Here is a 25,945-nt window from a genome sequence, read left to right as displayed (position 1 = left end):
ATGGAGGAGATGCTCAAAGTGTGCACCATTATTTTCTAAGGATAACAGTAATCGACAGCGAAAGTTACGTTGTACATTTTCTAGCATTAAAGGAGTTATAGCTTCACAAGCTCTTCTTATTCTTTCCATCATATTCAATCTTGTCGTTGGAGCTTTACTATACACTGCATCTTTAACGTATCCCCATAAAAAGAAATCAAGGGGGTTCAAATCCGGTGATCTCGGAGGCCACAGAACTGGTCCACCCCGCCCTATCCACCGATTTGGGAACCTTTGATTCAAAAACATCCGTACAATACGAGCATAATGAGCAGGAGCACCATCTTGTTGATACCATAAATTTAGTCTAACTGCAAGGGGAACATTCTCTAGGTATGCTGGCAAATCATTTTCGAGGAATTCTAAATACATTGGACTATTAATTGGACGTTCAAAAAAATGAGGTCCAATGACTTGGCCATTGCAAATGCCTACCCATACATATAAACTCCAACGATGTTGATTAAGCACCTCACGATACCAATGTGGATTTTCTGGTGACCAATAGTGGCAATTATGCCTATTGAGACTACCATTGCTGATGAATGTTGCTTCATCACTGAAACAAACATTACTAAAAAAATCTGGATTCTGATCTAACATCTCAAGAGCCCATCTACAAAATTGTACTCTGAGTACGTAGTCGGCCTCACTTAATTCCTGTACCAGAGTAATATGATACGGATGGTAATTGACTGATCGTAACAATCTATGTGCCGCAGTTTGAGGGATTCCCAGTTCTCGTTCTATTTGACGGGTACTAATATGGGGATTTTGATGAACCATAGCCAAAACTGCGAGCAATCTAGGGTCATTATTATTATGAAGTCTATTCCTTCGCCTTTCGCGATGAAGTGGATTATTACGAGATCTCCTTTCAATGTTTATAATTTGTTGATCAGTAGGATGGCGGCGATTTGGGAATCGCTCCGCATAAGTACGGGCAGTAAGTCTGTAATTTCTACCACATTCGCCAAAGGTTATAAGAATATCGACTACTTCTGTAGGCGTATAATTTGCCATTTTACCAGAATTTTATCAGAGTACAAATGTTAAAAAAATACATAAACACTTGTGACTTTGGCACTAAATGGACAAAATTTTGGAGGGATACTTAGAGGAACTCCATCAGATGGAAAGTCCAAAATGTCTCGGTACTTTGGACCATTCAAGTTGCCTAAAGGGCAGGTTACGCTAAAAGCAGTTTCTTGAGAAGTAATTAATGAGTAATAAAAAATAATGAGAAGTTTGTTTTAAGACTAATTTCGAGTATTAACAATGAAAACGTGGTATTTTTATTGTTAATTTATTGCAGAATCGTAAGCATGGGTTCTCAGTAAGAGAAATCGAAGAAATTGAATTTCGTCGATTACAGCGCCATCTATCATGAATCGAGAAAAATGTTTCAGACAAATTGTATGTGTTTTTAGCCAAAGATTCCGAATATGCAATAAAAAATAGGGGTTCCCATTTAAGATTTCAAACTTGCCCCCCCTCACCGCCCAGGGGGAGGGGTGGGGGGGCTCATTTTAACGTCATTGTACGTCCCCCTCGAAATGACAAAATTTTGATTCTAAACATTTTTTCGTAGTGTGCTTATTTTTCGAGTTATTTGGCTGCCTAAGTTAAAATGGGTCACCCTGTATATGAAATTAAAAATATAAAAATATAAAATTAAAAATATAAGAATATAAAATATGAGAATATATAAATATAAAAATTAAAAATATAAGAATATAAATATAAGAATATATAAATAATAAAATTTAAAATATAAGAATATAAAATATTAAAGAATATATGAATATAAATGAATATTATATTAAAGAAGTTGTCGGTGGCGGAGGCGGCTGTGCGTGGCTCGCTCCGAGGCGGGTGGGATTCCTACATAACAGAAAAAACATTAATAATATTTAAATTTAGAATAAATTAACATAAATAAAAACTGATACTTACAATGCATACACACCGGACACATGTTGCATGCCATTATTTGGTGCAATAGACCACCACAATCGCAACACCATTTTTTTAACATTACACCGTACATATTTGTTAAATGTTTACGTACTGCGTGAATAGATGTAAACAATTCCGCTATTCTTACGAAACAATGTGTACACAGTTTGAGATCATGTCCAGGGGTATAATAATAATATATAGCACACATCTTTATAGTTTCATTGTTAAAATTTCTGATGTGCTTAATATTCGCTGGGATGTTTCAACGAAGTCTTCACTACATTCACTATTATAGTCTGAATCTATGAAGGGTTCTACATTTGACCCTTCATCTAATCCTTCTATATCACTATTATCAGATTCTTCCGCAATATGCATCATCTCCACCTCATTGTCAATGATTTCGATTATAATTACATCTTCATCATCACTATCAATCATAATAACTTCTCTCTCCATTTTTTGTCACTTCTAATCTTTACACATCAAATATCATAGACTTTATGATGAACATCGCGGAGACAGACCCGCTCTCCGTAGAAACAGTAGGGGATGACATATAATATAGCATTTGATAAGAAGACAAAAGTTAGCTAGCACATATCCATGATAAAAAGACAAAAGTTAGCATGTTCTCGGGCAATGGTCCATGAGAAAATTAAAATTGTCATGTTCCGATATAACGAATTATAATTCACAAATCATATTTAAATCTCGATCATCCATGATCAAACCATAATCGAGCCACGTTCGAACCTCGATCAACCACGTTCGATCCGCGTTCAAATTATGTTCGATCCACTACATTTAAAAAATTATAAAAATGCTGTCACGTACTGAAATTAATACGTGCACGTGCAGAAATATAATACTCGCTCGCATACATGGTAGAGGAAAAGGAGAGAGAACAAAGAGAATATTATTGTAATAATTTATTCAAAAAAGGGTGTGGCGAATCATCGCGATAATTCGACTACCAATTAAATATTTTAAATACATTTGTAAAGCACAATTTTTAGTATGTTTTTCACAACGTATGTTATAGGTATCTAATTTGCTTAAGGCAGGAATATCTTCATAGTTTGCATCCAAGGTCTCAATAATGAAACCGTTTCTTGCATCAACCAATATATCGGCCAACCATTCTAGCTTTTCATGTTCTTTTACGTACACGAAAGAGAATGACTCTTCTTCTTCTTGTATCGCACCAGCGATAACTGTTGTAATCAAACGCTGAACCATGCTATAAGGAACGTTTCTATCTTCCCATTTCGAGAGAGAGAGAGAGAGAGAGAGAGAGAGAGAGAGAGAGAGAGAGAGAGAGAGAGAGAGAGAGAGTGTGTGTGTATTATAAAGTGAATAATAATTAACTAAATGTATTAATTTGCATTAAAAATTAAGTTAACCTTGCTACATATAAAAAAAGAATCGTCAATAATTTATATCAAAATAATTTATACCTGACATTAGACATCTTAATATTATTAACTCACAGAAAAAAACGAATTAATCTACTGAAATATTTTGTCTTCGTATAATTCAGATTAATGCAAAGTCGATACAACTCACGATAGATAATAATAAGTTTTCAGCGTTTCTTCGATTGTGCTATTCTTTGAACATCGCAGAGCCATAAAAATAATTATTACTTTATCGAGCAGTAATAATTGCACAATCATGGTTAGTTGCATTTATTTATATGGATATAGTACACTTTTTTTGCAATAAATAAACATCTATGTTCGCGAATTATTATTTATCACAAATTTTTCTATATCCATACATTTAATGCACAAAAATTAACTTAGGTATTCAAGTAATTAGGTATTCAGAATTCTAATATTGACACGAATAATTCATTCACACTCAAGTGACGATCATTAACCAATTATCGACCATTAAAATAATAAAAGCATATTTCAGATTTATATATTTTATCGTGTAATGATAACATACAATGAAAAACAAGATGTAATGAAGGAGAATAATAAATTGTTCAAATTATAGTGATAAACTTCATATATTGTTTGTTGTATTTTGTTTTTTCTGCTGAATAGAAAGAAGCAAATGTCGCGATAAAGAATAATAAAACTAATAATAATAATAAAAGGATAATAAAATAAATGTAGTAATAAGTATATATATATATATATATATAATTTTTTTGTTTATATATATATATATATATATATATATAAATTGTTCGTATAATTTTCTTTAAAATATAGTGACTTTTCCAGAATAAATGTTACAAAATTGAAATTAAAATAATTACTTTTTATTTTATTTTTGAAAGTTTTATAAAGAATAAATGTTCCTAATTGATTAATTATAAGAGTGTTGATCTTAAATCTTATTAAAATTACGCGTATACGTTGTAATAATATACATGACACAAACGTAATGTTGAACAATTACCACACAATTAGTACAGTTTCATTTAACTAAAAAAAAAAAAAAAAAAAACCCATAATTATGAAAAAATAGAATTGACTTTAAATGTTCGATTAAATATGATCTCAGGCAATTTGTTACCGATGACTGGTGATGATTCGTCATATTCCACATTCTAGAAAATATACAGCTTTCTAGTATGGCTCGTAGTAATTCAAATATGTATGACAATTCCTGGGTACATTTATTCACCGAAAGAAAAGATTTTAAAAGACGGTTTGATTGGTATTGCTATTACAATGAAAGCGATCTTCCTGGTCTTACAAATTCACGCGCGTAAGTAATTAGTGCGCAAATTGATTCAGAAATTGAATAATATCTTGTGCGTGGATGATGAAATTATGAGAAACATAGTAATGGACATGATAAAACCAATAGAGATTCTCCTTAAATTTTACTGGACAGCTGACATGATGTCTATAATTATATGGATTTGTACACCATTTACGTTAATTTTTCAAAGAAATACCTTTTTCTACGTGGATTATAGAAAACCGGTCGTGTTGTCCAAAGAACCATTTTCGACCAGTATTTTCGTGTTGGGAACTTTTATCGTTGTGAACCACCGCATATATATTTATAGAAAAAAAAAGTCAGTGTGGATAGCTATATGATAAATCTGATATTGTTAATAACTGCACAATATAAATACATGGCTTTAAAACTCTCTATGATATTTCATGATGAAATTCCGCAAATTAATTATAATAATTCTTCTCAAAAGCTGTTTTGAAACAAATTTTATTGCGGAAGTGCAGATAAAATCTTTATGTCGACATCATAACGCTGTTATTCGGTAAATTTATTAGTTAAAATATTAATAAAAACAAATACAATTTTGTTGAAACTTTATTATTTAATACAATTTTTTATAAGATTTCTTAATTAATGAAAAATGCTTATGTAATTAAACAGCATAAACAAACTAATTTTGAAATGTTTTATATACTGCAAAATTGCATATAGGCTTATTATTGTATTATAATTAACTTTTAATATAATATTTTAATTTAATTTTGATATAATATATACATAAATTAATAATATTTTTTGAATTTGTTTTAGTGTAACATTAATGTTAAAAAACTGCTGTCTTTGAATTTTAGTCTAATATATATTAACTAAATGTGATTCTTAAATTCGGCCAATAGAGCCAAGCACGAAAATCAAATCTAATTTCTCGGAACTGTATCTCTTGGTTTGAGATTACTAAGTTCGATCAATTAATAATCCTCGAACTTACAACGGGAAAATAGGCGTGAAAAATATTGGTCCGAAAAGTCGCTGAAGCGGGAATTGAACCCGCGTCTTTCGCTTTCCAGGCGACTGCTCTTACCACTAAGCTATTCAGACCCTTTCGATCCTATATTTTTCATTAGCCACTTCAGCGACTAGGTATTACAAATTTTCGGCATAATAAATATAATATATGGCTGTATGTATATATATATATATATATATATATGTATATATACATATCATGCTCATTTATCACATAGTGTCCTATAAAGGAAACATAGGAAAATATATGTGTATAGAAAATTGAAAAAGATTGCATATAAATTTGTATATATATGTATAACTGCAACATGCTCACTATAAAAATAAGAGAAAATTACTTTTACTGAAAATAATAATAATTAAAAAATTATAAATATCGTATTTGAAGAGTGGACGGTAAAGTCGAGAGAGAACGCGACTTTACAATTTAAGAAATAAAATTTTACACATTAATAGAGAGAGAGAGAGAAGAGAATTGAGATTTTATGGAAGATTAAATAGTCCCAAGTATATAGATTATATATTAAATAAATCTGTTAATTGCAAAATCCCCATAAATGTACTCTGTTAAAACTCACTGTGTTAGCTGTTCGATTATTTACCAGCTTTTCCTTTTTTTCCACTATTGCGTGCTCCTGAATAATTGTGAGGTCAGTTTTCTACGTCACTTTCCTATTTCTTTAATTATTACATTTCACGAGCTCTACAATGCATTTAATTATGTTATCGTTTTTTGTATCATACACGTATCGTACGATACGATATATTTATTCGCTCAAAGTGTACGTAAAATATCTACGCATAAACAATGCATTTTTCTCTCTAAAAAAAAATGTTAAAATTACACACATACTCGTATACACGCAATCACACATTTTCGTTTTATCTACATCGAATCTCTTTGATAAGACCTAAGATGATATTAGCTTTCTTAGCATATCTTTGTGGACCGCTTTATAGCAAAGCTTAGCGGCCACTTAACAAGCGCAATATAGAATAATAATCAAACGAACGTATATATTTACTGTACAAAAGTGTATATAGCAGTATGAAGATAACACAAGCGCAGACACACTTATAAGTAATCATTTATCTGTGGCAGACATTGACATATTTGTGATGTATTAAACTGTTGAACTTATGCACGTTAAATACACACGACGGTGATGCGACCAAGGACCGTGATATCAGTAAGTATCGTTACCAAATGTAAGTTGTTCAGAAAAGATAATATTTATTCAGTACTTGTATAGTGCTGAATTACAGTTGAACAAAAGTAACTAATTATCTGTAGCGAAACGATCAGTCCAAAGTAAAAGTAAAGAGAGAGAGAAGAATAGAAAGAAAAGGATATTTTATAGAGGGCGCAGGCCGAGAGTAACAAAAGGAACAGTATGCATCGCACGACATGTGCTCAAAAGAAATCATTGCGCCCCCTTTTGACTGTGTCGCTACCTCGCTTTAGTATGCTGTGCCGTTTGGCGCGACGTTTAAATCGTCCATATCGTCGTAACACTCCAACACTCCTCCTCGACGGTGATAGACGTACTTTATGTCTTCCTCCAGTCTCGTAGTCCGATCAGTTCTCTAAGTTTTCTGAGTCTTACTCCTCCTAGCGGTTTAGCATATCTGCTATCATATCTTCTGTAGGACAATAGCATAATTCTATTTGTTCCTTTTTATACGTGTCTCTAGCAAAGCAGTATTTAATGTCAATATGCTTTAGACGATTACTGTGTTTACCATTGACAATGTATTTTATGCAGCTTTGATTATCTTCGAATATCTTCATTGGTCCATGTTGTATTTCCTGAATATCTGCGAGCAAAGTTTTTAGCCACAGTGCTTCCTGGCATGCTTCCGATAGCGCAATAATTTCGGCCTCCGTTATTGATAAGGCCACGCACGATTGCCTCATACTGCTCCATGAAATGGGTTGCTCCATTGAAACAAAATATGTAACCGCTGTTAGATTTTCTTTGCTCCTTTTCTTGAGCCCAGTCTGCGTCCGCGTATCCAATGAGATTTCGTTGCGTTCCTTCCTTGTTGGGTCCAAGTTTTAATTCAATACTTGCGGTGCCTTTGAGATATCTCACAATTCGTTTCGCCTCGGTCCAATCTACGCGAGTTGGTGATGCTGTGCGTTGTGACAGTATACATACTGCCGCCGTTATGTCGGGTCTCGAGTTGATTGCTACATATAATAACTCTCCAATTAATTTTTGATATAATACATTGTTATCAAGCGACTCTCCTTTAGCTAGTCTAAAATATCCTGGATCCAAAGGCATAGTTGATTCCTTTGCGTCTTCTAAGTTTGCATCTTTTATCAATTTTTGTATATATCTTGCTTGATTGATATAGAAGAACCCTTCTTCGTCTTTTCTTACTGTTAATCCGACATATTGTTTTATTTCTCCTAGTCCAGAGCTGTCCACGTTTTGCACTTTTCGGCCGATTTCCGAGGCTCACCGCCTAGCGGCCCCCACTTACGCTCGAGACCTTAGCAACTACGGTTATCGGGCCAACCGGGTAACGCGTTGCTAAGGTCTCGAGCGTAAGTGGGGGCCGCTAGGCGGTGAGCCTCGGAAATTGGCCGAAAAGTGCAAAACGTGGACAGCTCTGTCCTAGTCCTATGATTTTAAATGATTTGGCGAGTGCTTGTTCGATTTGATGTATCAATTTGTCTGAGGTGCTAACGATAAGAATATCGTCCACATATACCGTGAGGAATCGACGTGTTCCGTTTTCTTGCTTTCCGTAAAGGCACGGGTCGGCTGTGGCTTGTTTAAATCCGTGTTGCTTGAGTATCTCGGTCAACCTTTCGTTCCATAACTTTGCAGACTATTTGAGCCCGTATATACCCTTTTTGAGCTTGCAAACTTTATCATTTTCGTTCTTGATATCCTTGCGGCTGTCTCATATATATAATTTCTTGCAAATCGCTATTGAGGAACGCCGTTTTTGCGTCGAAGTGCTTTACTTTCCATTTCTCATGTCCTGCTTTGGTCAACAATGCTCTCACCGTAGTTTGTCTGAAAACTGGAGCAAAAACCTCATCGTAATCAACTCCAAATTTTTGTGAAAAACCTTGCGCCACGAGTCTAGCCTTGTACCTCGTGACTTCACCTGACTTATTGCGCTTGAGCTTAAATACCCATTTGTTTCCGATTATGTTGCTACCCTTCGGTGCATCAACAAGTTCCCACGTTGCGTTAGCTTCAAGAGAGTTAAGCTCCTCCTTTATGGCAAGTTTCCAATTTTCTTTGTCGGGTCCTGTGAGTGCCTCTTGTATTGTCCTTGGTTCGCTTGTTTCTTTTGCCGCTGCGGTGCGATCACCATATCTCTCAGGTTGCTTTCCTAGATGATTTCTATTTGATCTTCGTAGTTCTATTTTGTTTTCCGGAGACTTAGTTTCATCATGGTATTCTTGCTTAACACTGGCGTCAGCGGCGGCGGGCACTGTGTCGCTTTCATCTTTATAGTGACTATTTAGATCCTTGACGACTCTTGGCGAATTATCTGAGAAAGTTCTTGGTGAGTCCAGTATGATTTCCCCTTCATTGCAGTGCTCGTATCGCTTATCTTCATCAACAAATTTCACGTTTCGGCTTACGATGACCTTTCCGGTATTTCGATCCAATAAGCGGTATGCCTTCGACCCGGGTTCATATCCGATAAAGATCAATTTTTTGGCCTTGGCGTCGAGTTTTCTCCGCTTTATCTCTGGTATGAGTGCGTATGCTGCGGATCCGAACACGCGTATGTGGTTGACGTTGGGCCTTTTGTCTTCCCAAAGCTCGAATGGTGTTTTGGTAGTTGCTTTTGTCGGTAATCGATTTTGGAAGTAGTTAGCTGTACTCAGTGCTTCTCCCCAATACTTGAATGGTAGATTTACGTCGGAAAGTAAGCATCTCACCATCTCGAGCAGACTCCGATTTTTTCTTTCGGCTACTCCGTTCTGCTGAGGGGAATATGGCGCTGTGAGTTGAACGCTGATTCCATCATTCTTGAATTGTTCGACGAGCCTCCTATCTATATATTCACGCCCTCTGTCCGACCGAATAGTCTTGGGTTTTCTGTTGAATTTGTTTGATACCATTTTAATATAACTTTTCAGTGCTTCTGCAGTGCTTGATTTTTTATCGAGCAAGTAAATGTGCGTATAGGGACTATAATCGTCAATTACGGTTAATGCGTACCTTTTTCCTCCTGGTGTTGTACTTGTAGTGGACCGCATAAGTCAGTATGTAGTAATTCCAGCGGTGCCTTTGTTTTCGTATTAGATTTCTTCGGAAAAGGCTTCCTTGACAATTTTTCTTGTATACAGCACTCACAGGTTGTCTGTATGCCACAATCCTTCATCTCCATACCCGTTGCTAGTCCTCGGCTAAGTAATTTTAGTGCATCTGGATGTCTATGACCGAATCGACGATGCCAAGTATGTTGGCACTTCGTAGTGTGTCCTGAGATTACAGCATGTGCTATTTCGTGTAACTTCAGCCGATATAAATTTCCTGAGGGTATTCCGCATCCGACTTGCTTGTTATCCTGAATAATGACGCAGCCTTCATCATCGAAATTCACGTTTAATCTTTTCTCGGTTAGCTTAAATACAGATAATAAGCCTTCTTTGAGTGATGGTACGTAGAGTACATCATTTACCTTAATGTGCGTCAAGTTGTCATTGCGGTCAATACATTTTAATTCTCCAGTTCCTATACCTTCAATGCGTGTTAGGCCGTCGTCTGCAACCTTTATCATTTCACCAACTCTTTCTTGTCTTAATTCAGTGAAGAATGTCCTGTCATTGGTCATATGGCTTGTAGCACCCGAAACAATGTACTATGCGTGCCCGAGGGTTGACTTGTATGCTCCAAAACACACATACTGCAACGCAGTGCTGCCCTCATCGCTGTCGCTGTCTGTATCCTGTTGCGCTTGCTTTTTCTTTGTTATTTTTCCATTTTTTATATTTCAGACAATCCTTCTTGAAGTGACCAGCCTTCTTACAGAAAAAGCATTCCTTTGGTGCGTTACTTTTACCAGCTCTCATCGCTATATCAACTCCTCCCTCGTCCTTTGCATTTTTTCTTCGCTTGTATTCGTCTATAAGTTTGCCTTTGACGAGTTGCAGGGTTAACTCATCTTCAGATCTGCTTTCTAGAGCTGTTACGAGGGGGACTGTACGATTCCGGAAGACTGCCTAGAATAATAGCAATCAGTAAACTGTCGACTATCTTTTCGCACAGCGCTGTCAGTCGGTCTACTAGCTCTAATATAGCGCTCAAGTGGTCTTCCATGTTACCTCCGTCCTGAAATTTCAGGTTTACTACGCTCTTTAGCAAAAATACCTTATTTGAGAGGCTTGATTTTTCGTGGTAGGCCTTTAATGAATCCCATGCCTCCTTTGCGGTTGTTGCATGTCGTACGTGGATCAGTTGGTTGTCGTCGACTAAAAGCCCGATCGTTGCACGAGCTTTATTATCGTCCTTAAACCATGTGACATTTGGGTCGTTTGGTGGGTCATCGATTACTATATCCCATAGGTCCTCCTTTATTAAAAGCAATTCCATCTTCAATTTCCATATTTGACAGTTGTCGTTGTTCAGTTTTGTAATAGACACACGCGTCGCTTCTGCTATGATTCTGGTGTGCCACGTGTTCTCTCTGGGCCCATAACCTGTTGAACTTATGCACGTTAAATACACACGACGGTGATGCGACCAAGGACCGTGATATCAGTAAGTATCGTTACCATATGTAAGTTGTTCAGAAAAGATAATATTTATTCAGTACTTGTATAGTGCTGGATTACAGTTGAACAAAAGTAACTAATTATCTGTAGCGACACGATCAGTCCAAAGTAAAAGTAAAGAGAGAGAGAAGAATAGAAAGAAAAGGATAGTTTATAGAGGGCGCAGATCGAGAATAACAAAAGGAACAGTATGCATCGCACGACATGTGCTCAAAAGAAATCATTGCGCCCCCTTTTGACTGTGTCGCTACCTCGCTTTAGTATGCTGTGCCGTTTGGCGCGACGTTTAAATCGTCCATATCGTCGTAACACTCCAACAAAAACATTTATATATTTTTCATCCTAATAAATAATGGCTAAAAATAATATTTGCAAACTAGAGAAATATGTATGTAAAGCGCGAGTGGATGAATCGAGAACTGAATCTTTCGCTTTCCGGGCAACTGTTCTTACAGTATCACTGAACTAGATCTTACGTAATGTATAATAATGTATTTCTCTCTTTAATCTATGTGTGTATTTCTCTATCTAATTTATTCCAAAATAATATATTGTTGTTGATTTGCTACATTTTTCGATGTATACTGCTTTGTATTTAATATATGCATATTAAAATATGTATTACAATTAAATTTACCGCATCTAATAGCTGTTGTACAGAAGAACATATTATATAGAGTTGCATTATTCCTCCAGACGCGTACATAACAACCACGAATCCTTCCATAAAAGTCTTACTGGTATCTAAAGTTTCAAGAAAACACAAAAATTATGATATAATTATTAGTAATATACTATAATTGTGTGTATACATTTTGCAATAAGATACACTATAATATATATATATATATATATATATATATATATACAGCTATATATTATATTTATTATGCCGAAAATTTTTAATACCTATTAACTATTATGTTAACAATTGTTTTTTACACTTACTGAAATTAACATGATAGCGATAGCGCAAAACCGAAAAACGCTGATAATATATATTAGTTAAGAAATATTTTTATCGGCTCTCGGTATTTAATAACTAAATGTGATTCTTAAATTCGGCCAATAGAGCCAAGCACAAAAATCAAATCTAATTTCTCGGAACTGTATCTCTTGGTTTGAGATTACTAAGTTCGATCAATTAATAATCCTCGAACTTACAACGGGAAAATAGGCCAGAAAAATATTGGTCCGAAAAGTCGCTGAAGCGGGAATTGAACCCGCGTCTTTCGCTTTCCGGGTGACTGCTCTTACCACTAAGCTATTCAGACCCTTTTGATCCTATATTTTTCATTTGCCGCTTCAGCGACTTTTCGAACCAATATTTTTCTCGCCTATTTTCCCGTTGTAAGTTCGAGGATTATTAATTGATCGAACTTAATAATCTCAAACCAAGAGATACAGTTCCGAGAAATTAGATTTGATTTTCGTGCTTGGCTCTATTGGCCGAATTTAAGAATCACATTTAGTTATTAAATACCGAGAGCCGATAAAAATATTTCTTAATTTATATATTTCGCGTCTAGGCCTAATTCATGGCGCTATTTACTAACATCCACTATAAGGCAAATGAAAAATATAGGATCGAAAGGGTCTGAATAGCTTAGTGATAAGAGCAGTCGCCCGGAAAGCGAAAGACGCGGGTTCAATTCCCGCTTCAGCGACTTTTCGAACCAATATTTTTCTCGCCTATTTTCCCGTTGTAAGTTCGAGGATTATTAATTGATCGAACTTAGTAATCTCAAACCAAGAGATACAGTTCCGAGAAATTAGATTTGATTTTCGTGCTTGGCTCTATTGGCCGAATTTAAGAATCACATTTAGTTAATATATATTAGACTAAAATTCAAAGACAGCAGTTTTTTAACATTAATGTTACACTAACAAGGAGATGACGCCAATTGGAAAATCGCTTTTCCAACGAGTCATGGTGCGTTCGATAGCTTGTAGCTAGCTAACGAAAACCCTAAAGGCGTTTGCGCCAATGGGCCTTTGTTTAGTAGAAATTACGAGACAAAGTTAGAGTCACGCAGCTACGTTTCTCATAAGCAAGGACACTATGATCCTTTTCGAGTGAGCGGCGTGGCTGCGAAGACTAAGGCTCTCGTTCATTGTTTTTTGCGCCGGCGGCGAAGGTTCGAATCCCGCTGACGACTGCTTCGCTTCCTTTTTTTTTTTTTTCAATATTGGACATTAAAAAAATACTATATTATTATTTATTTATTATTTTTTATTTATTTATTTTTTTTACATAAAAATAAGTACATTTTTAAATGTTTGAAAACGCAATAAAAAACACAAATCATGTGAGTTGATTATTTTTTTCATGCAACTTATATCAAAATAAAATATGTAAACTTTAATCGTCTATATTATAAAAAATTTCCATTGCTTCGCAATGTCGTGGATGAAAATCCATGTAAAAATAAACATTGCGTGGTTAACATATACATCTTGGCAGTATAATTTGCAAATTACATGTTTGTTTATTATCTTTATTGTGGAATATTTTATATATGTATTAAAATTGTGTGTGAAATATGTAGAGATGAGAGAAAAGGACGGGCAAGTATACCTGCCAGCGTTTGAAAAGTCTTTGTTAGGTAGAAGGGACTGTTGTCCCCTCTATTCGATCTTTTTAACGGTTTTCACGAAGGCATTCTCACACGTTATAACGTGTCTCACCAGTTTCGTAACAGCATTTCGAAAGAGAGCGTGGCACGAAACATCGGTAAAAATGGAGACAACATATATTACTGATAATACTATTAAATATGTGCAACTACTTGCAAAGTGCGATATTTCAAAGGAAGATTTGACGGATGCAATCGAATATTTTCGAGGTAAATATATTATTAATGAAGAATTGAAAAAAACATCTGCTTTTATAACATCACAGTATATTTCAAATTATAATGTTAAATAATTGTTTGTAGATACTGTTGTACGCTTTAATTTAATATTTGCTGACGCCCCACGCAAATTTTCGAACAATGCCAAATTAGTTGGCGGCAAACTTTTTGAAAAATTTATTAAACTGTTGGGAGAGCATGAAATTTTGGACGAAATTGAATATTATACAGAAGAAGGACAAGAGGTAGTTACCTGCGAAGATATGCCAAGTACGAGTGAGAATATACTCGATGAATTGGAAGACTATGAACCTCCGGAAAAAATTGCTGCGCATAAAATAGTACCATATAATGTCAAATTGAAGATTGTAATGACAGCTGAAGAACATCCACAGTGGTCTTTTAAAACATTAAAGCATCATTTTAAAAAGTATTTAAACCATGCCTCTGATGTTGCAAAATATAAAAAAGCTGTTTTGTCAGGTGGCACTTTTAGAGACAAATTAAATACAATAAAAGTTAATGTGTACGATCGCTTTGTAGAAGCAAGAAATAATAATCAATTAGTTACACGACGTTTGCTGCAACAATGGGCGATAGCTGTAGCCGCACAATATAACAATGCACAAAAGGAAAACGAAGAACCTATAAGTGCTTTCCATTTCGTAGCATCCAGCACATGGTTGACCAACTTTTTACACGATCACAAGATATCGAATCGTCGCGTTGTCCGGTATATTTCTAAAAAAGAGGCAATTGAACCAGAAGCTGTGATAAAATCAGCGGAACAGTTTCAAAAATTAATTCAAGCAATTTCACCGGATTACGACCCCGATTTTGTAATTAATACAGATCAAACAGGATGTGAGTATAGAGTTAATGTGTCGCGAACTTACACGCATACTGGAGAAAAATTAGTCCAATTGTATATCGGCGATTTAAATAAAGTTTCGCATTCGTACACCGCCCAATATTCGCTGACAAAATCCGGGAAGTTATTAAATAAAGTATTTGTTTGTTTGCAAGAATATTCTGATTATTTTGGAGTACGTGTAAAAAAAGATGTAGATGAGTTATTAAAATTATGTAAAAATGTTGTCGTTGTATGTTCCAAATCGGGCAAATTAACAACGTCATTATACGAACAGTATTTGAAAAATGTTGTTAAACCGTATGTCCGGGATAATTTGTTTTTATTTATTGTTGATTCCTGGGGAGGACAAAAAAACATCCAAACATATAACGAAATATTCCGCAACAAAAATAATAAACCAACATGTAATTTGCAAATTATACCACCAAAATGTACTCCGATTTGTCAGCCATGTGATGTATATTTTTACAGACAAGTAAAAATTATAATTAAAAAAATACAAAATTGTCCAGATGTCATTGCAAGCGACGAAAGCAAACAATTAAATACTCGTGCTGATGCAATTCGCATACAATCAATAATTCATTATTTATTATCAGCACCAAAATTTAAAAATATGCTTCAATACGCATGGTATGCTGCAAAGTTAGCTGACAATAGAAACATCTTTTTAAATGTAAATCAAATATGCTTTCCCCCTATTATTGTTAATAAAAAATGCGAATGTGGACAATATAATTCCTTTATAAAATGTTCGTGGTGTGACAAAATTTTATGTTTCAAATGTTTTTATATTGATTTTCATCCACGACATTGCGAAGCAATGGAAATTTTTTATAATATAGACGATTAAAGTTTACATATTTTATTTTGATATAAGTTGCATGAAAAAAATAATCAACTCACATGATTTGTGTTTTTTATTGCGTTCAAACATTTAAAAATGTACTTATTTTTATGTAAAAAAAATAAATAAATAAAAAATAATAAATAAATAATAATATAGTATTTTTTTAATGTCCAATATTGAAAAAAAAAAAAAAGGAAGCGAAGCAGTCGTCAGCGGGATTCGAACCTTCGCCGCCGGCGCAAAAAACAATGAACGAGAGCCTTAGTCTTCGCAGCCACGCCGCTCACTCGAAAAGGATCATAGTGTCCTTGCTTATGAGAAACGTAGCTGCGTGACTCTAACTTTGTCTCGTAATTTCTACTAAACAAAGGCCCATTGGCGCAAACGCCTTTAGGGTTTTCGTTAGCTAGCTACAAGCTATCGAACGCACCATGACTCGTTGGAAAAGCGATTTTCCAATTGGCGTCATCTCCTTGTAAAACAAATTCAAAAAATATTATTAATTTATGTATATATTATATCAAAATTAAATTAAAATATTATATTAAAAGTTAATTATAATACAATAATAAGCCTATATGCAATTTTGCAGTATATAAAACATTTCAAAATTAGTTTGTTTATGCTGTTTAATTACATAAGCATTTTTCATTAATTAAGAAATCTCATAAAAAATTGTATTAAATAATAAAGTTTCAACAAAATTGTATTTGTTTTTATTAATATTTTAACTAATAAATTTACCGAATAACAGCGTTATGATGTCGACATAAAGATTTTATCTGGACTTCCGCAATAAAATTTGTTTCAAAACAGCTTTTGAGTAGAATTATTATAATTAATTTGCGGAATTTCATCATGAAATATCATAGAGAGTTTTAAAGCCATGTATTTATATTGTGCCGTTATTAACAATATCAGATTTATCATATAGCTATCCACACTGACTTTTTTTTCTATAAATATATATGCGGTGGTTCACAACGATAAAAGTTCCCAACACGAAAATACTGGTCGAAAATGGTTCTTTGGACAACACGTTTTTCTATAATCCACGTAGAAAAAGGTATTTCTTTGAAAAATTAACGTAAATGGTGTACAAATCCATATAATTATAGACATCATGTCAGCTGTCCAGTAAAATTTAAGGAGAATCTCTATTGGTTTTATCATGTCCATTACTATGTTTCTCATAATTTCATCATCCACGCACAAGATATTATTCAATTTCTGAATCAATTTGCGCACTAATTACTTACGCGCGTAAATTTGTAAGACCAGGAAGATCGCTTTCATTGTAATAGCAATACCAATCAAACCGTCTTTTAAAATCTTTTCTTTCAGTGAATAAATGTACCCAGGAATTGTCATACATATTTGAATTACTACGAGCCATACTAGAAAGCTGTATATTTTCTAGAATGTGGAATATGACGAATCATCACTAGTCATCGGTAACAAATTGCCTGAGATCATATTTAATCGAACATTTAAAGTCAATTCTATTTTTTCATAATTATGGGTTTTTTTTTTTTTTTTTTTTTTAGTTAAATGAAACTGTACTAATTGTGTGATAATTGTTCAATATTACGTTTGTGTCATGTATATTATTACAACGTATACGCGTAATTTTAATAAGATTTAAGATCAACACTCTTATAATTAATCAATTAGGAACATTTATTCTTTATAAAACTTTCAAAAATAAAATAAAATGTAATTATTTTAATTTCAATTTTGTAACATTTATTCTGGAAAAGAGTCACTATATTTTAAAGAAAATTATACGAACAATTTATATATATATATATATATAAACAAAAAAATTATATATACAGGGTGTCCGGTAATAGTCGCATCAACCGTCGTGTGCAGGTAGAGCTAGTTAAACCGAGTGGAAAAGTCCTCTACCATTTTGCGATATTCTCAATAATAAGAGAGAAATAAATTAAAGAAAATCAGCCAATTCGCGCGACGATAAGCGTGCGGCGAGAAGAGACAGCCCACTCGGGGGTCCAGAGTTAGCGCTACTCGTATGGAGTTACTATCTTTTGTAAAGCGCTCCTCCCCGCTTCATCGCGCGCTTAGCAACCGTGTAACATTATACTGTTTCTTTTCGCCGCATGCTTAGTAACGACATAAAACTGGGCTGTCTCTTCTCGCCGTCGTCAAGCGAATTGGCCGATCTTTATTAATTAATATCTCTCTTATTATTGAGAATATCGCAAAATGGTAGAGGACTTTTCTACTCGGTTTAACTAGCTCTACCTGCACACGACGGTTGATGCGACTATTACCGGACACCCTGTATATATATATATATATACTTATTACTACTTTTATTTTATTATCCTTTTATTATTATTATTAGTTTTATTATTCTTTATCGCGACATTTGCTTCTTTCTATTCAGCAGAAAAAACAAAATACAACAAACAATATATGAAGTTTATCACTATAATTTGAACAATTTATTATTCTCCTTCATTACATCTTGTTTTTCATTGTATGTTATCATTACACGATAATATATATAAATCTGAAATATGCTTTTATTATTTTAATGGTCGATAATTGGTTAATGATCGTCACTTTAGTATAAATGAATTATTCGTGTCATTAGAATTCTGAATACCTAATTACTTGAATGCCTTTTTTTTTTTTTTTTTACGCTGTGGAAACCTCATGGTATCACTAACCCCCCGGGTAGGGGATGAGGATTATGTGGGACTCCTTGTCCCCCATCACCGATCCACGTATGGATCGGAGATGGGGTCCAAGACCTACCTCACTAAAACCACAGCGGGTGCCTTCGCTGGCGCTTACGGGGATGGCAAGGAACTGCCGAAGCATTACTTCTTGCCATCCCCTGGCCCTACCTTCAAAGGAGAGCATCCTCCCCGAGAAGAGGATGCTCTCCCCCGCGTATTGTTCGTGCGGTCCCTTCCGGTTGTAACGCAGAGGGGCACCGCCTTCACGTCACGCCCTCCCAGAAAGTTTGTGGGGTGGGGTCACGGCTCGAGTCTTCTCGCACGAGCCGTCACCACCCGCTCCCGGAACGGGGCTCCCTCTCCCTCCCAAAGGGACGAGAGATTCGGCCGACGCTCCGGGCTCTTCTCCCGAGAGCTCCCATCAGAAGGGGGGGAACCCTCGCCGCAGGCAGTGTTGCTCTCCCACCGGCGCTCTAGAGCACCGGTGAGAGGGCCGCCACTGCCGCGTCCCTTCCCGGGGGGATCACGTGCAATGGGACTAGGTGTATCTGAGTCTCTGTGATCCCCCCGTGCCCCCGGGCCGCGGTTCACTCCCTTTACGGGATTCGACAATCGGCCCGGGGGCATCGCCGAGGCCCTCCTCTAGGAGAGGAACTCGGCAGGGGCGGGGACGGATGCCCCCCGACTCCCGGCCGCAGGGCTTTCGCCGTGCGGCCGCCAGCCGGGCGACACCCGCCCCCGCCCACCCCCCAGAACTGTTCCGCCTTCACGGGCCTCCCTCACTCGTTGGGCGAGGGGGGTTACAGCGCCCCTCGCTCAACTACTCCGCCCTTACGGGCCTCCTCCTCCTCTTTCGAGCGAGGGGGGTGCAGCGCCCCCCGCCCGACCTCCCTCCTAATCCGCCCCATCGAGTGGGCGTCTTCTTGTCCGGCGACGAGGGGGTCCGCCTCCGCGGCCCCGCCTCGGCAGGGCGCCCCCGCCGCCGCCCCCTCTACCTCGGGCACCGTCTCTCTCTCGCGCCCTCTCGGCCCTTCCTCGCCGGGGCACCCAGGTGGGGTCGTCCCTTTCTCCGCGGGATTCGGGGGTAAGCGTCTGCCTACCCCGTCACCCCCGTCTCTCCCGCTTCCTCTCTGCCTCCTCCTTCTGCGTCATAACCTTGAAGCAGAAGGAGGAGACCGCCTTCCACTTCCCTTCATTTTCTAGCATCTGCCCAACGTGGTTGGGCAGATGCAGGTCATTCCCTATACATTGGACCAGGATTCCGCGCTCTTCTGCCCAAGCCTGGGCAGAATTCCAAAGTGTGTTGCGCGGAGTCCTGGTCCTCATCGCAATGGTGGCATTGTGTCGTGCGTTCCCTTCCTATTTTACACAGGTATTCACCGAAGCATCCGTGCCCGGTGAAAACCTGTGTCATGGGGAACGATGTCCCGTGAGACCTATTCATCCACTCTTCCAATTTCGGTCTCACGGCCCCGACGACCCTGTGCCCCGAGTTTGTGTGGGGCACAGTTGACAGGTACTCGTTGAATTTCCCTGTCATCAGTCGTCGGGCCCGGAGCCTTAAAGTGCCCTCAACCCCAGCCGTCATATGCACTCCCCACCCACGGAGCTCGCGCTGCCGCCGGTAAACTCCGGCGTACATGTCAGCGACGAGCTCCATGGGTGGCATGCCGGCCAGGGCTATGGCCGCCGCGTGCGAGACGGTTCTATACCCGCGGACGACGCGAATGGCCACCCTTCGCTGGACACGCCTTAGCGTGTCCTTGATGTGCCTGGTGGCCATCGCGGCGTCCGCCCAGACTGGCGCTGCGTACAGCGCCACGGAGTTAACCGTGTTCGCGTAGAGGCGGCGCACCCGATCATCTGGCCCTCCCAGATTTGGTAGCAGACGTCTCAACGCCGTCGCCACCTTGTCTATCTTCACCGCCAGATGATCGAAGTGATCTCTGAAGCTCCAGGTTCCGTCCAGCAGGAGTCCCAGGTATTTAATGTTAGGACCCAGCTGGACGGGGACACCATCCACTTGGACATGGGCCGTCGGAGGTCTTCCACGGGTTCCGTCGTGGAAGAAGGCCGCCTCGGTTTTCCGAGGGGCCACTCCGAGACCCATGCCCTTTATGGCACGCACGGCACATGCCACTGCCATCTCAGCTAATGCTTTTGCTTCCCCCAGTCTCCTCCCCCGGCCAGTATTAATGTGTCGTCTGCATAGCAGACGACCTTACTGCCGGGGGGGAGGGCAGACCTTAGCACGCGGTCGTACGCGAGGTCCCATAGTAGGGGGCCCAATACTGACCCCTGCGGGACCCCGCAGTACACCTCCCTCTGGCAATGGTACCGTCTTTGTTACGGTACCCCAGGCCCCTACTTTGGAAGTAGGACCCTATGACCCCCACGAGATATTCAGGGACGCGATGATATTCCATAGCGTCCATGTTCATTCCCCAGGGGAGGCTGTTGAAAGCGTTGACTATGTCCAGCGACACAGCCACCAACACCCTCCCCTCTTCAGTTACGGATTCCACGAAGGACCGAACTTTCAGGATAGCATCCGTCGTCGATCGTCCTTCGCGGAATCCGAACTGGTCCTCGTGGAGGTCGGGCCCCACTTCCCTAAGATGTCGGACGAGGCGGTTGGTCACTATACTCTCCAATAGTTTTCCCGCCTCGTCCAGCAAACATATGGGCCTGTATGCCGAGGGAGTTCCCGCAGGCCTCCCCCCTTTTGGGATGAAGACCAGATTGGCCCTCTCCCAGACTGGGGGGAAATAACCCTCTCTGAGGCACCTTGTGTACAGGTGCCGCATGAACCCGGATAGGATGTCCAGAGCAATCACCCAGACCCTGCCGGGAACGCCGTCTGGGCCGGGTGCTTTGTTTCCTCTTGCCCTCAGCCTTTTGGTGATCCCGGCAATCTCGTCCCCTGTCACCTCGAGGTCCTCGCTCCACCCGATGGGCCCCCTTGAATACTGGAATTCTTCGGGAGCCCTCGGGAACAGCGTTGATACTATTTCCTCGAGGACCTGAGGATCCAGGGACTCCGTCACTGAGGGCGCCCAATGTTTTAGTTTGTTAATAACTAACCTGTATGGGCGCCCCCAAGGGTCTGAGTTCAGGGAGAGCAACTGCTCATCCCATGCTCCGGACTTGGCCCGCCGTATCGCCGAGCTGAGCTCGTACTTCGCATGTCTGTACAGCTCTAGCGTCTCGGCGATTCTCTCGGCGTTGCCGCGCCTCCTGCTCCTGGTAAAGCGGCGTCTGGTTTGGACTGCTTTGCGGCGTAGCTCCGCAATTTCAGCAGTCCACCAGTACGCCGCTCTGCGCGGCACGGGCTTGACTCGGGGCATGGCGATGTTACACGCATCCTCCATGATCTCCCCGAGCCAGTCCACCCGGCCATCCACGGTATCTTCTGGCATCTCTGTGCCAGGCCAGGTCGCCGAGAGAACGGCGGCCCTTAACCTATTCGGGTCCAATTTCTTCAGGGCCCATCGCTTTTTCGGTCGCGGCTCTGCCCCCCCTTGGGGGCGGCCAAGTACCCTCTGGCGGGTGACGTCCACCCTCATCCTGATGTACAGGTGATCGGAGAGGGTCTCCTGGTCCGTCACCCGCCAATCGCTGATTCGATTGGCCGCAATTGGGGAAGCCCACGTCAGATCTATGACGGACTCCCCCTGCGGCCTAACGAGGGTGCTTCTCGTACCTGTGTTTATAAGGCACAGCCCGAGTGCCGCCGCCCAGTCCTCCAGGACTCTGCCCCTTCTGTCTGTGCGGCGGGAGCCCCAACGCGCTGATTTCGCGTTGAAGTCTCCCGCCACAATAATCGGGCAGGGCAGTCTGTTTCTGATAAAGGCCGCTACCCCGTCCAACGACTGCTCGTATTGGGCAGAGTCCATGTTCGGGGACAAGTAAATAGCCACGACCACGATGGGCCCCCACTCTACCGAGACGTAGACGGCCCCCTCCCCGATTTTGTTACAGGGAGGAGAGCCGTTCACGTCCCGCCAGGTTATCGCAACCGAGCCGCCACCATTGGCCGCCCAACATGGGTGGCCGTCTGGTATTCGGTACGGATCGGATGCGATCCCCATTCCACATTCCCACTCCAGGAGGATTTGCATGAATAGATCCTGCGCCCCCCTGCAGTGGTTTAAATTGGCCTGGAGGAGGCTGATATTCATAGTGATGTTAGATCAGCCTCCTCCATGACAACTTCTCTAAGTGGCTCCGGCACCGCGGGAGCCACTTTGACTACCGTTGCTGCTGCTGCTGCCGCCTCTGCTCCTTTAGATGGAGCCCCCCTTGGTCTCAACTTACGTTGAGGCTTGGGGGGCTCCTTATCCTCCTCCGTCTCCATGCGTACCGGGGGGGACTTGTCTCTCCCGGGTCCCGTCTTCTTAGACGGCGGCGCAGCTTTAGCGCCACCGTCCTTGTTGGGGACACCGTTGCCACCCTTAGACTTTTTCTTAGGGTGGCAGCTGTCTCCTCCCACTCGGTGGTCGGCCGGTAGTCCTGATTCCGCGCAGAGGGGGCACCTGGTTTTGGCGGTGCACTCGCTGGCCTTGTGGCCCGGTGCACCGCAATTGTAACAGGCCCCCCGCCTGTCCACGGTACTTGTGCAGGCCGCCTGTACGTGTCCCCGCTGCAAGCAGCGGTGGCATTGAAGCGGCCTTGCTTTTAGGGTGTCCACCGGCGCGATCACCCATCCTACCTTTACTTTGCCAATGGCGGCCATTTTATTGGCCGCCACCAGCGGGCATTGGACCCATAGAGTCCCCATAGATTTGGGGGAGAACTTTATCTCCCCCGCCCTGACCTCAGAGGCTTGGCAGCCCCCCATTTTGGCGATTTCCGCCATCACTTCGTCAGCGGTGGCGGACTCGTCCAGGCCGCGAACCCTAAGTTCGCCCCTCTTGGCGGGGCGCGCGACTCGGACTCCCTCCTTGTCTTTAAGGACTTCACGGAGCTTCTCCGCGAACAGGTCCGCCTTGGCGGCTTTGTCCTGCCCTGGTATCTCATATACCAGGGCACCGGTCACCGCCCTGCGGACCTTGACGCTCCGGATTTCCATCTCCTCCAGATTTATGGCCTGGCGGGCTTGCCGGACCGTCTCTGCATACTGCCCTTCTGGGCATGTAATCGTGACGGCTGCTGTCCGTGGGGCTGCCCTCCTCCTCCCGCCGCCGGCCTTCGTGACCGCCTTCCCCTTTCCGCTCTGGTTCAGAGGGGGGAGGCTTGCGTCTTGCCGGACGCCTTGGGAGGATTTGCGGGCTGGGCGTTATTTGCCCGCTGTGCCCTCTTCTCCTTCCTACCAACAACCTTCACCCAGGCTTGCCCCTGTGAAGGCGGCGGAAGGATAGGAGGGGTCTGGTTCGAGGACGCCCCATGTTGCAGCGGCCTGCGGGTCGCTGCATTTCTTTTCTCGGCGGTGTTGGTAGCGGGTTTTGCTGTCGCTGTCGCCTGGCTTCCCTTTTGTTGTTGGGCCGGTTGTCCTTTCCCCTTCTTCTTGGAGACCTCCCCCTTGTTTGGCCTCTCCAGACTCACAGCCTTGGTTGCTGTGGGTAGCGGCCCTCCTTGCGGTGGGGGGTTCTTCTTCATCTTTCCTCCCTCCGGCGGCCGTACAGGGACCGCGTCTTTGTTGCCGCAGCGTACTGCGGGCCACCGGGGGGGGGAGACCTTTCCCTCTTTAGGGAGAGGTTTATCCTGAGGGACTGCCTCCTTTCTCCCCAACCTGCTCCTTCGGTCTAGGAGCTCCTCTATTTTAGAGGAGAGCGCGTCGTATGCTCGACGGCTCTCCTCTGTGACAATTCCCGGCGGGTATGTCCTCCCTATTTCTTTCGCGACCCCCTTAATAGGGGGTCTTTGAGCCGGAGGTTGGGGGTGGGTGTTCTCTCTCTCCTCCTCCACTTCAATCTCCATGTCCTGAATGTCGGGCATGTCCTGCACATCAGGCAGGAGATTGATATAGGGTTTATTCCCCTTTGCCGCTTTCCTTGCAGCCGGTCTCGCTTCCGCTGAGCTGAGTTTGCGTCCTTTCGGCTGCCTGCTGTTGCGCTATCTTAGCACCCGCCCTCTTCCCCTTCATATCGAGAATTTCTTTCTCTCTATTGCGGAGGCGGAAGTTTTCGACCCTGAGTGCTCTATTTTGGTTCCTCAGGGTCTCCACCTCGTTCTCCCCTTCCACCGTTGTACTCTCTGTCTCCGCACTCGGGGCGCGTACGGAGAGGGTATGGAGTGCCGCCTGTAATGTGCAGGCGGCCTCCCCAATTTCTTTTCTTACGGTTCCTTTTATTTTGCGGAACTTTACCGCTATTTGCTTTAAAACCGTGGCGCAATCCATGAACTGAGATGATATGTCCGGTATTGGGGCATTTCTCATCTCATCCAGGCGCGCAGCGACCTTCATTTCCAGTCGCTGCCACGCCTGGCTGTCCGTGGGAGGGGCGGAGGGGTCGAGCATCCCTCGCTCCCCCTCCTCCTCCTCTCTCTGTTTATCTTCTTCGGCCCTGCGCGCTTTTAGGCGCTCGTAATCGCCGGTAGTTGCCGGCCGTCCCTGCTTATGCTTTTTTGGAAGCGACTCCTCCATGATCTCAGGCATGTAGTCACATAGTGTGACTACATGCCTGCTCGGCGCCTGGTCTTCTTGTAGGCCTGAAGGGCCTGGTGCTGCCTCGGCGTCCTCCCGCCTTAGACATATGGAGACCTCACGGATCTCCGTAATGCGAGGCTTTGTGCACAGAGGGCCTGGTTTGGTCCTCCGTGTCACCCCTCCTCCCACCATCTCCCTTGTAACTTTGTTTGCGACAGATTTCATTTTATTTCTTCCCACGATCCCGCTGCGGCTCCGTCCCCCAGGATATACCCCCACCGGCCAAGGGGTGCCCCGAACCATGACCGGCCACACCTCAAGGCCGGGCCCCAAGTTCCCCCGGAGAGGGGACATACGCCATAGGCCGGGGGGATACCGCACCCCAGCCAGGCCCCGAGCCCCTTACTTACCCGTGTGGGTTTTGACGCCCGGCTTTCAGGAGTCCCACACTTCCGACTGTGTGGGTACCGCAGCGGGTGGCGCCACCCGGGGAGCCCCATGGACGCTTTGGACAGGGTCGCCGCTCCCCGGCCCTGCCCTACACGCCATGGCGACCAGCACGTCCTCCCGCC

General features: G+C 41.6%; 1 protein-coding gene, 1 non-coding gene and 2 pseudogenes across 2 annotated transcripts; 2 read left to right on the top strand and 2 right to left on the bottom strand.

The window, feature by feature from the left end:
- The first annotated feature begins 1,129 nt into the window (after positions 1-1,129).
- Positions 1,130-5,580, top strand: LOC145946677 (uncharacterized; annotated as a pseudogene).
- A 154-nt stretch (positions 5,581-5,734) lies between these two features.
- Positions 5,735-5,808, bottom strand: Trnas-gga (transfer RNA serine (anticodon GGA)). Its single transcript has one exon. It is a non-coding gene; the product is annotated as a tRNA-Ser (tRNA).
- A 5,943-nt stretch (positions 5,809-11,751) lies between these two features.
- On the bottom strand, positions 11,752-18,939 carry LOC145946675 (uncharacterized; annotated as a pseudogene).
- On the top strand, positions 14,068-16,408 carry LOC145946662 (uncharacterized). The gene is made up of 3 exons (XM_083056423.1): positions 14,068-14,340; positions 14,434-15,356; positions 16,268-16,408. The coding sequence occupies exons 1-3, from the start codon at positions 14,235-14,237 to the stop codon at positions 16,406-16,408; spliced, it is 1,170 nt and encodes a 389-aa protein (XP_082912549.1). The 5' UTR covers positions 14,068-14,234.
- Positions 18,940-25,945: the final 7,006 nt, after the last annotated feature.

Source organism: Prenolepis imparis, unplaced genomic scaffold, assembly GCF_030444845.1.
Source record: "Prenolepis imparis isolate NDT839.2.m4 unplaced genomic scaffold, iyPreImpa1.0 SCAF_18, whole genome shotgun sequence".
NCBI classification, from domain to species: Eukaryota; Metazoa; Arthropoda; class Insecta; order Hymenoptera; family Formicidae; genus Prenolepis; species Prenolepis imparis.
The sequence above is the reverse complement of the archived record's forward strand: the minus strand, read 5'-3'. Positions and strand labels throughout refer to the sequence as shown.